The following is a 12,355-nucleotide window of genomic DNA, read 5'->3' on the forward strand; positions in this document are numbered from 1 at the left end:
TCTCACATATTCTCACTCTTCTGGCTGCAGTTTCTATTGTGCAGGATTTTTTCCACCCTTCTTAAATCTGTTATCCCAGTGGCGCTACCACCATCGCTGATGGGCTTGGCCTTGGCCAGCAGCGGGTCCATCTTGGAGCCAGCTGGCATTGGCTCTGTTGGACATAGGGGAAGCTTCTCACAGAAGCCACCCCTGTAGCCCCCCTGCTACCGAAACCTTGCCATGCAAACCCAATACATTAATTCTGCTGAGAAGGCTGGGATTCATCATTGGCCTCCTGAGCTTGGTCCAATAAAGTCTTGCAAATTTGACTTTCTAAGTGAAAACCCTACTGAAAGCAGTCTCTGCTTCTAACATAAGATTCCCAGGTTGGTGCTACTTCAGCCAGCTCCCTCTCCCAGGCTGGGTCAGGACACAGCCTGTTGGAGAGATATGTGATAGTGAAATTATTTGTGCTGGCACACGAGTTGGATAAATGGGCATGTCAGTAAAGATTTAGGGCTGTGTTTCCCACGTCAATGCTGAGGCAAGAAGATTAATGCATTTCTTGTTAAAACAAAAAAGATCTAATTAAGTAGGTAAAGAGGAAGTATATTTGAGCATATTGTTCTAACTTTTCATACCTATGTTTCAATGGGATATTGAAAATCTGAAAAAGAGTCAGAGAAAACCTACCAAATGAATCAAGGCTTTTATAGTGAGACTTAAGGAACGTATTTTGTTTATCAAAGAGAAGGTTAAGAGCTGATCTGATTGCAGTGCCTACACATTCAGAAGGTATCTGAGATTAGGGTGACCTTTAATAGAGAAACACAACTAGATTGAATGGTTTATAACAGACATGGTAAGCATTGCTTCCCCAGTGATGTAAATTAACTTAGTTGGAAACTTTTAAATCAAGCTGTTGAGGTTTCTTCCTGAAATTTAGGCTCCAGTTGACCAGAAATTATTTGACTTTCATAATAGGAAGGGCCGAAACTCTCCAGTGAATGAAATCATGTCATGAATTTTTCAGGAAATCGGATGTAATGGTTCCTTCTGGCCTAAAACAGATCTGTAAATTGCTGCAGACATCGCTTTCAGTATTCTGTGTGATTGTGAATGCAGACATGCAGAGAGAATCATCCCCTTTTTCATTTTTCCATGCAAGCTGTACTTTAAAAGGGGAACATGCAAGAGGGTAGCACACCAAGTGGCTCTGCATTATGCCATAGGACTGGAGATAAAAAAGTAGGGAGGGAAGCCTAACTGCTAGTGGCCAGAGACAAAAAATTGGTCTCCCAAGTCCAGGACTCCAGCCCTGCAACTCTGTTAAGAGAAATAATGTGGAATTTACAAAAATAAAATTAACTGATTCTTGTTCTCTAAAAGAAAAATGGGGTAGCTGAACTTATTAATATTTCACCTCTTTTAAGACATAAAAGGCTGTTCCCAGCTCTGGGTGCTCCTTTAGTTGTCTTGTACTAAAAATGAAGTAGAAGTGTAAACTCCAAAGGTGTGTCTTTTCCTTTTTTATTTTTCAAGTACTCACTGTTATTTCAACAACTCTTCATGGATAGCTGTAGTATCTGACATGTTAGCAAGTGAATTACAGCAAGATTTTTGTTTTGTTTTAAAATGCCTCCAGGCTGCTTTCTCTGACTAGTAGTAGTGTGTGGAGGTCACAGCTATCACAGCCACTGTTTTCCTTGGGGAAGCTGGAGCTTGCTGCCAAATTGATCAAGAGGGGCAGGGACAAACACAGTGAGAAGTTGCATTCAGAGAGACTTGCCTTCAGAGTACAATGTTGTTGTATTTTAGGAACCACGTGGAAGGGAAGGGAGGTATTAGTCCCTGTAATCTGAATTCTTTCGTAGTGGATGCTTATGTCTTTCTGCACTTGGAGAAAGACATCTACTCAGAATTTAAAAAAAAAAAAAAAAAAAAGTAAAATGTTGTAACCTGAGTGTGGTTGAGTTTGACTTCAGTGAGAGACAGATTTCATGCTCTATGCAAATGTGCTATATGTAAGTACATTAAGAGAGCCTGTTAAACAACAAAATGTGATTAAAGCAACCCTTAGTTAGACCACAGGATTATGGTAAAAACCCCTATAATGTTATAAATTAATTATTCTTTCTGTTCTAATTAAACAGTCGCACAAGCCTCTCTGGATCAGCTGCTGGGAATCTGACAGAAGCCCTCCCCTGGCTTGGTTATTGGCCTTTTACATCTGCCTGTTTTTTTTCATACCCCAAAGTGTTGTGAAGAGCATAGAGATATAGGTGTGGGGAGGTGGTGTTGGGAACTGCAGGCTCACTGTACAGAAATACATCTCAGTGGCAACACGCTCTGTGCTAGTTAAGGAGGGCCAATACGCAGGGAGCATTGACGGCATTCCCACAAGAAGAGGAAGTTGTGCACATCATAGAATCATTTAGGTTGGAAAAGACCCCTAAGATCATCAGATCCAACTGTTAACCTAACACTGCCAAGTCTACAAGTAAACCATGGCCCTAAGTGCCACATCAACACGTCTTTTAAATACCTCCAGAGATGGTGACTCCACCACTTCCCTCCGCAGCCTGTTCCAGTACTTGACAACCCTTTTGGTCAAGAATTTTTTCCTAATATCTGATCTAAACCTCCCCTGGCACAACTTGAGGCCATTTTCTCTTGTCCTATCACTTGTTACTTGGGAAAAGAGACTGACACCCACCTTGCTACAACCTCCTTTCAGATAGAGCTGACTCAAGTCTTCCTGGTGATGCAAAATAAGCAAGGAAACGTATAACAGTATAGCATTGATTTGAACGGTAAATTACAATTAGCATTAGCCAAATGAGAAATATGTTCCCTGTTGGGACAAAAGCAGCACGAACATGGAGAGAACAGATTCTTGCTAGTTTGCGTTGGCCGAGTGTGCCAAGTATTGCATCACAATGTTAATGTTCTGATTTTACGCTGGGCATTTTAAGTATGTGCTCTGTTGAGTATGTGTGTTCACTTGTGTCATTCTTTCAGTCATCCTAATATGTACAGTTATGGTAGGAGGCTGTGTATACATGGCAGAGTTCACAATAAGATTCAGCATATGGTCACTGTCCATAGTGGCAGTGTGCTCAGCTTTCCTGACAACTGGAGCTCAAACACGGGAGTAGTTCAGATAGGCCTTGTGATCTAGAAGGGTGTTGAAAAGATCTGATCTACAGGATATTTGTTGCTGTTTGCCTACTTATAATTAATAATAATAATAATGGCACACAAATAAGAAGTCTTGTCCAACGGTTTAAAAAAAATCCCAGAATTTAATTTAGATGCTGCTCCTGCATTTTTAATTTACATATGCCACTGTTTTCTCCCTTTGCCAGGGGGAGACATTGGATTATATTATCAGTTTGTTCCACATACGGTTTAAAATTTTGCTTTATCAGAGTAGAACAACACAGTATGCCGTAGGGCCGCTCTCAGTGTTTTTTCAGAAGCTTCTTAATGCCCAGTGGTTAAGTGATACTCAGTTAAATCTCTTATACCCACTTACCAATATTCTGTTTACAAATGCTTGTCTAACAGACAACTCTAGATTTGACCCAAAGAGTTACATCATGATGAGAGGTAACTGAATTGAGGGCATAAATTCCCAGTCACAATTTTAAACCTTACTCATATTTAAGGTTATGCTGCTGTTATGAGAAGACAGAGGTTTTGGGTGTAGATTTTTGTTGGAGTGGTAGAAATAGCATGTTATGACACTTGCTTAGCATGCTTCAGTTAGCTAAGCAGATCAGGAAGAGAAGGAAAGCTTAGAAATTAGGTTATTAGGTAGAAATGGCAAATGTAAATCAGCACACTATCACTAGCTCAGATGTGTAACCAGCAATTTACCCCTGGATACTAGGCAAGCACCAAAAGCTTCAACACAGATAAGCATCTGGGTTTATCCAAACTTTTAAACTGGAGATTGCACCTGAGCAAAAACTAATACAAGCATTCTGGATTTCCAACATCATAAAAAGCAGCTTTTCTTGCAACGTAGTGTTACCTCATTTAAACAAAAGGCTTACAAAATACACCTAACCTTTTGGTTTGTAGCAACTTAGCTCTTGCCAGGATTAGTGCAATTTATTTCTGAGACTCACAAATTGGTGTTTGTAGTGTTTGCTATGTGTAAAGAGATCTTTTAATATAACGAGAAGTTCAGTTTTACTGAAGGAGTTCTCCTGATGCACTTGCTCAACTTTTTTTCTCCTTCCTATGCCTACTTTGATGTCTCTTAGTAGTCTTGTTCAGTTCCCAGAAGGCACCAGAAGAATCTGTGGTACCATGACATACAGCAGGGCAGGGAGAATTTCTGGTAGCAAGCATTATAAGGCAATTCAAGGATGAAATTGTTGAATTACTGATGATAATATGTAACAGCTCATATAAAACTGCTTTTGTACCTGAGGACTGAAGGGTGGCAAATGTGATGCAAGTTTTTAAAACCCATTCCATGGAGAATGTAAGCTTTTGGGTGGCATATTTTTGCCAGGCAAATAAATAGAAACCTTAATAAGAATAGTATAAGAGGACACCTCATGCTGTAGACTGTCTGTAAAGTGTCAACATAATTGCTTTTTAAAGATAAATCCTTCTTTACAAACCTGTTTGTAGGTGTCAACAAAGATGTGAATAAGGATGTTTTATGTGACGTATTTTGAATTACCAAAAGGGTTTTCACAAAATGAGTTGGCAAAGGTTTTTAAGAAGACTAAATTGGCATAGGAGGATCTTGACATGCCAAAAAGGTGCTTGTGAGGCGAGCGAGCTGAGGAAGTTTGCTAATGGTGAAGTTCTTCAAGGTAGTAAGGACAAAGAAAGACAAAATCATTGTGAAAGACCTTAATGAGACTGAGAAGCCAGACAATAAATGGTTGGTGAAGTTCCATCTAGATAAATGTAAAGTGATGCACGTGCAAGGAAAACTTCACAAAACTTCATGTAGAAAGTAATGTGCCATGAATTGGCCATTAGCACTTGGGAGTGAGATCACAGGTTTATAATGGTGTTTCCATGAAAACATCGGCTCAGGGTTCAGTACTGACCCACCCTGAGTATTGTATATGGTTCCTGTCCATGTCTTCAAAATATTTGATTGTATTTGTTAAATTGTGGTAGAATTGAGAAAGGCAAAAAGGATGCTCAAAGGAATGGAACGGTTTCCATGCACAGAATGACTGAGCAACACAGAGATAACTTGGGATGTGGTACAGGTCTTATAAAATTGAGTTGCATGGAGCTACGTTTAACCAAAAAGAATTGTTTCTTGACACAGCAGATTGTAGGCATTGGAACTCAATGCAGAGTGCAAACTGTTTTACATCAGTTCCAGGAGTGACTATGCAAGAAAAGGTCACTGGGATTTAGCAAATACACAGAAAACACCTGGCTCTGGAAAATTTTTGGTGGAAAAATATGTCAACCTGGTAAAAATAGTTAGGGGAAATATGACGTATGTTTGTGCTGCTCCTGTTCTTCTCTTGGTAACTACATATGATTGTTTGGGGGGATAAAATGATAGGCTAGATGGAGTTTCAATAGAGTTTAACGGTTCTTCTATGCTTTTGGATTGTCTGTTGCTGCATTTGCATTTTTTAAGTGCTTTGAAAGTCATTGTTGTCAGTCTCAGTAGTTGTAGAGTATTTCTCATGTCTGCATGTTCTGAAATCGGGAAATGGAAGAAGTAGTAGTAGATTACTGCTGAAACCTGTCCGGATTCTGTTAATCCTCGCTCACTTTGATAGTCTGGGTGGTTTTAAGGAGACTTGTTGCAAAAAGATAGTACCTTCAACTTTGTTGGAAAGACATTTTTAAATTTAATTTTTATTAAACCAATTGAAATAGGAGAACAAGACTGAAAGGTTTTTAAACTTAGTTATGGCTACCAGAGTGTTGTGGTTTAACCCCAGCCGGCAACTAAGCACCACGCAGCTGCTTGCTCACTCCCCTACCTCTACCCCCTGTGGGATGGGGAGGAGAATTGAAAAAAAGTAAACCTCATGGGTTGAGATAAGAACAGTTTAATAACTGAGATAAAATAAAGTATAATAATAATAATAATTGTAAAGCAAAAGAAGATAATGAAGAGAGAGAGAAATAAAACCCAAGAAAAACAAGTGATGCACAATGCAATTGCTCACCACCTGCTGACCGATGCCCAGCCAGTCCCCAAGCAGTGATCCCGGCCTCCTGGCCAACTCCCCCAGTTAATATATTGAGTATGACGTTCTATGGTATGGAATATCTCTTTGGCTAGTTCAGGTCAGCTGTCCTGGCCATGCTCCCTCCCAACTTCTTGCATACCTCCTCACTGGCAGAGCATGGGGAAGTGAAAAAACCCTTGGCTTAGGATAAGCACTACTTAGCAACAACTAAAACATCAGTGTGTTATCAACATTATTCTCATACTAAAGCCAAAACACAGCACTGTGCCAGCTACCAGGAAGAAAATTAACTCTGTCTCAGCCAAAACCGGGAAACAGAGCACTGTGAATTGCTTTATTAATTCCTTCTGTAACGTAAACAACGTAGTGCAGATTTTTATTTGCATTTGTGGTAGCTGTTAGCTTCTGTTATTATTTTGTTTTATAGAACTGGTTTTTAAATACTGGTGCTTCCCACTGGGCAAAGTATGCTGCATCATTTCCTAAATATACCTCAACAAATTACTCTCTCCCTCTTTCCTACTCCTTCCCTCCTTCCCTGCAATGAAAAGGATGATTTTGTGTAGTGATCTGAGATCAGTTTACCCTGCAGCATTAATCTTCTAACAGAGAGATACTATTTTATTTTTCCAGCATGCTGTAATCCACCCCAGTTTCTGATATATTTAAAACCTATTAATTGTTAATGTTGCACTTCTTGAATTCTAATCATGACCAGACTGCATGCAGGGCTCTGGTTTGGGAAGGATCATTAACCGATCCCCTGGGGATCCCGAGTGGTACTTTCTGGAAGCAGCGTGAGCTGTATTATTTGTGTAGGTTTTTGTCCTTGTGCTGCTACATCTGTTTGAAACTGGGACTTTGTGCATAGTCTGCATTGTATGGTTTTGAACGGCATTGCCTAACACTAGTGCTGTGGATTGTTATCTGGAATGCACAGAGGAATCATTGATCACTGCTTCTTTTTCCCTTTTTATTTTTTTTTAAACGGGACTGCAGACGCTAGTGGGTATTTTTGCTATTTCTTTTCACCGATCTCAGACACTTCAGATGGTTGAGGTACTTTTCAGCATTACTCTTTTGTTCTAGATTACCTTATCTAACAATTAATAGTTAAGTTGAAAAGCAAAACATATCTTCCATTTAAAACCAAACCCAAAACTATTCCTTTAATGATACAGCAATGTTTTAATATATATTATAAATGTAATAATATATACTGACTGGCGTATCTATTATAAAATGGATGCTCAAAAAACTTTTAATATGGGTGTATAATTGTGATAGATTATGCAGGGTGATGCAATAAATGGTACAAGTCAGAAACAGAGGTTTTTTTGTTATATTTTAAGCTTTTAAACTTTGGACTGTCACTATATTCTAGAAACAGAGGAAACAGGAAATAAGGATATTTATCTTAGGGTTTTTTTAGACTTTATCACATTAATTGTAACAACACTGTGTCATTTAATAATTCAGTAATTCATTCTCGATGAAGTATTTTTACTTTTGTAATTGTCTTAATATGGTACCTCTTTGGCAATGAAAATAGTATTTAAAGGCAAAAGCTGATAAAAATTCTATTATCACTCCAGAAAATTTGTTATCAATGACATTTACAAAACCATGCATTTGGTTTAAAAGGAATGTAGCAAGAAACCTATGTAGCTGTAGTCCAAAGAAATTGTTAAGTGTTTAATGTTAGCTAATACATTACTGGAGAATGTCTTCTCAGGCAGATACAATGCAATATGTTTTTATTGCATTTGTGTATTTGTGCATGTGCATATATGTGAAGAAAATCCTCATTAGTGCAGGCTCCTCTGGAAGCTTAAATGCGTACTAAGGGAAAATTACAGTCTTTTATCCTCAGATTTAGAAAGTCTGGAAGCAGCTAATTTACTGTTACAATTCTTTAACTAATGAATCAGTAACTTTAACTTTTCTCTCTTCCTTTTTTAAGTCGGTTTAGTATCAAATATGTGATGTATACCACCCAAGATTTAACAGCCAAGTTTAGTTCCTTCAAATAGTACTGTAAAGGCAAAAAACCATCACTGTGACTGCAAAGCAAGCTTCAGAAAAATACAACTTTATAAAAAATTCAACTATTTTCTCCTGAGCTATTTCAAAAACAAAGTTGGGAAATGAGCACTTATATTTTCTTGTAGATTTTTTGTCCTCTCCTCTTCAGGATCCATTTCTCATCTTAAACAAGGATGGAGGACCACATGTGCACAGATGCTCATAGGATAATTTTGGTTGAAAGGGACCTCAGAGGTCATCTGGTCCAACCTCATGCTCATAGCAAGATCAGCTGTGAGATCAGACCAGAGATTCTGTTTTATTTGAATTAGAAAAATAAGTTTGAATCTTTTTGAGTCAGGAAATTAATTTTAAGCTGTATCCATGCCACATCAGAAAAAATGATATATTATGCTTAACTGAGGCCTCGACACAGTAGCAGTTATAAACTCCGTTTCCTTAACATCCAGTGCTATTCCCCAGCTCCTGCAGTGTTAACAACAGAGCTCTCTGCGATCTTGAGGATATTCTATACTGGTGACCAACAGGAGTCCTGGTATTTAGCAAAGATGTAATAAGTTCCCAGTTCCCAAAAATATTCACTCAAATTTAAAATTAATATATTCAGTGTATCACCTATCTCACATTTTTCACAGTGTTAAAATGTTTTCTGAAGCGTGGTAACTTCAGTACCCTTTCCCAGTGCAAACACTCCCTGCGTGCTCCTCTGAACTTCAACCTTCACATGGGCTCTGTCACTCATCAGTTCTGCATGGAAATGTTTGGGCATTGTGACCTTTTTTTTCCCAGCAAGTGGAGTTTCTAATGGAGCCTGCAAAGGACCTCGTCTCACAAAGAGGTCTCCAGGAGACAATATTTTCCAAATAAGTGCTAGTATCTGTCATGGAACAAAAAAACCAAGTAGAGATAAATGACTGATTTTTTAGGGGGCAGAATTTTTGAATGGTTTCTTATAATGTGTCTGTTGGATCAGCAGGTGATAGGGGAAGGCTTTCAGGGGGCTCTTAGCAATTCAGCTGCGATAGCAGGGCCCTGCAGCACAGAGGATGTGCAGGGTTGAGGGGGAACTGTTCAGTAGCCTGGGGATGGCAGCAACAGTGGAGCTGCCTTTTCTTCATAAGTTCTGGCATGCTACCAATTCCCTAACCTGTGTTAAATCTAATTATGATGAGGGCTGAAATTTTGTTTCCTCCTGTTTATCTCAAAAAAGTAAAGAAAAGAAAAAGCTTCCAGCAGAAAGTGTTATTTTTTTATTTTTCTTCTGTACTGTATATTGTCCTGAAAAGTTGTAAATTGATTATTGTTTGTTCTCCAGATGGATCCTGTGCAAAAAGCAGTAATAAACCATACATTTGGAGTGTCCATTCCCCCAAAGAAGAAACAAGTCATTTCCTGTAATGTCTGCCAGCTTCGCTTTAACTCTGATGTGAGTATCGGCTATTGTAATTCCTTTTTTTTTTTTTTTTTTTGTACATTAGGTGTAATTAATCTAAACCTCTTTTTAACAAACAAATCATTCCAGTTCTGCCTACATTCTATTCAGCCTGCTGGGCTGGTATTTTGTCCACTCAGAGGTGGAAGTCCATAAAGGTACATTGCTCTTTGACTTTCTTGAATGGGTCTGGCACAATATCCAATGCCGCATCCATTGACGATATCCCAGTTGACAGTCCAGTAACCTTCAAGAGGTACTGCAAAAAGAAATGTTTGGGTTTTTTTTTAAAAAAAGGAGGGGGAGCAGACAGAAAAGCTTCCCTGTGAATTCTCCATGTCATAACCGCTGTTCTTCCAGAAGAAATATCTTTTTCCTGTTGTTCCTACATCCTTGCTGATAATACATCTTCAGATTTCTTAATAAAGTCACTCTTCCAGTAGCTTTAATTTGTAATAAATATGAACTTTTACATCTAGCTGTCTCTTTGAGTATGATAAAGTTCAAGGAAAGTGTTTTCTGAGGTATAAATGCATTACAAAAGAGTACATTGACTGATATGTTTAAAATACATATGTTTTTCCTGAGTAGCTTGAAAATTAAAGAAATTCAAGAAAACTATGTCTAAGAAAATTATGACCTTTGGCACTTTATGTATTTATTCTTGGAGACTACTTACTAATGTCATTAAGCTAATAAAAAACCCCACCAAATTCTCAGGTTTTTTGTTGATCTCAAGTGTAAGAACAAATCCTTAAGTGATGTGTTAATATTATATATTTTGCTGTTAGAATTTCAGTCTAAGAAATAGTTTGCAGACACCTCCTCGAAGGCTTTGAGTACTTGGTGCTCCTAGAGATTCGCAGTAAAGCACCCATACCTATTATTCTGATTTTCTTTGCCTCTATCATTCCACTTTGAAAAGCGTTTTGTAAAGTGTTTTCCCCAGTTTCGCTTTCTTGTCTAGGCTGGTAGGGATTTTGAAGCAGTGCTATTTTACCTTCAAATTAATTTCTAAATCTGTCATCTTCTGACAAGCTTATTAAACTTTCTTTGAAGTGGCAATATCTACTTAGTTAACTGATTTCAAAACTCATTATTTAAAATTTAGTTCACTTGTCTTTCCTCTTTAAGGTTAAGATTTAAGGGAAAAAAAAAATCTTTCTGCTCTGATATTTGGTCCAGATACCTACTTTTACTGATTAAGCAAAGAACCAATAAAGTTTTAAAAAATTTCCATGGGCTCCATGGATCTGAATCTTGCTTCTGAGCTGGACCTTACTGTGTCACGAGGGAGGCAGCTCAGCCTGTTCCTGCTCTTCCCTCTCCTCCTGAGGTGAGGTCAGGGTCCCACTGATGATGGGTCCTGTCCCTAGAGGAGTCGCTCACTTTGTCTGCACCAACATTCAGGTGGACAAACAGCACTTCAGGCAGAGACGGATTGAATCACAACTTAGTGGCTCAAAACAAAAAAAGAGCTGAAATATTATATCATTTTGTACTTCTGCCAACCAAGCAATTCTTCCTATCTAGACTTACAAAGAAAGTAGAACAAAAAGTGCATATTGTATTCTGCTTTCAATAGTGGCATCACAAAAGCATGGCAGCGTATACCCTTGTTTCTTCTTCTGGGGCGGATATATTCATGTGGTGTCATGCTCCTTTCTTTCTAAATGTGATCAGTATGCTCAGTTCTACTTACTAGAAAATATCATCATCCTTTTGTAATGAATGGTTGTAAGAAAAGATGAAGCATCATGACTGTGCTGCTGTTAGTGATAAAATGCAGTTCCTTACTTTCTACAGCAGTTTGCTTTACCAGGACATTCACAAACAACCTGGAAATTTGATTTTAGAATGCGCTGAGGTTCTAGTAGTGTTACTAATACCAGAAAACACTTAAATATAAATTTAAGTTTCACAAATATTTCATAACCACAACATACAGGAATATTTGGAGAATGAGTTTTCATAGTATAGCACTTGTATTTTAAAAGCTTTCTAGCCTTTCATTGGACTATTCAGCTTCTCCTGGGAAGCTTTTAAATCTTTCCTCCACGTTCAGTCTTTTGACCTTAAGAGTTATTTATCTGAGTGTGTGTTGCCTTTTTTTTTTTTTTCCAAGAGAGGGAGATCTTATTTTATTTGGATATTATTCTCACCACTCCCTCCCCGCCCATAATCTGTGTTGTTATAATTTCACTGAGGTAATGGCCTTTCGGCTAAATTCTGCAGACTCTTATAGTTCTTTCTTAGCTTGTTAAAAGCTCCTTCACAGAAATAAAAATCTGGAGTCTTTGCTTGTATTTTTCTTTTGTCCCTTTATAATGTGAAATTATGCTTAGGGGGTGGAATAGTCTTTATAATCCGTCCTGTGTTTATGGGTTGGGGAAAAGGGAGTCGGGTATTTGTGAACCTTGTAATTCTTGAATCTCAGTGAATCAGTTCTGCCATGTAACATCCTAAGAAGGTATTCAGAGCCATTTGGTTGGAACCAAACTGTGATAACCTGTATTAAAACCTTGAGCATAGCACATTGCAGAATGAGATTTGTAGTACATCCACTTCACACTTGCAGTTTCTTCTAGCTCTACAAGGCTGATATGGTCCTTGTTGTCGATGGGCATTTTCTTCCTTTGAACTTCCTTTGACCTAAATTATGCAGGCAAATGGAATAAAAATGACAGAAGTAAGC

General features: G+C 38.2%; 1 protein-coding gene across 7 annotated transcripts in view; it reads left to right on the forward strand.

The window, feature by feature from the left end:
- ZNF385B (zinc finger protein 385B) overlaps positions 1-12,355 on the forward strand; it is a 176,691-nt gene that overhangs the window by 126,782 nt on the left and 37,554 nt on the right. For all 7 annotated transcript variants that reach the window (XM_052791868.1, XM_052791867.1, XM_052791869.1 and 4 more), the window contains one exon: positions 9,544-9,654. In XM_052791868.1, the coding sequence (XP_052647828.1) occupies positions 9,544-9,654 (111 nt within the window). The remainder of the gene's footprint in view (positions 1-9,543; positions 9,655-12,355) is intronic.

The sequence above is a fragment of the Harpia harpyja genome, chromosome 7 (assembly GCF_026419915.1).
Source record: "Harpia harpyja isolate bHarHar1 chromosome 7, bHarHar1 primary haplotype, whole genome shotgun sequence".
NCBI classification, from domain to species: Eukaryota; Metazoa; Chordata; class Aves; order Accipitriformes; family Accipitridae; genus Harpia; species Harpia harpyja.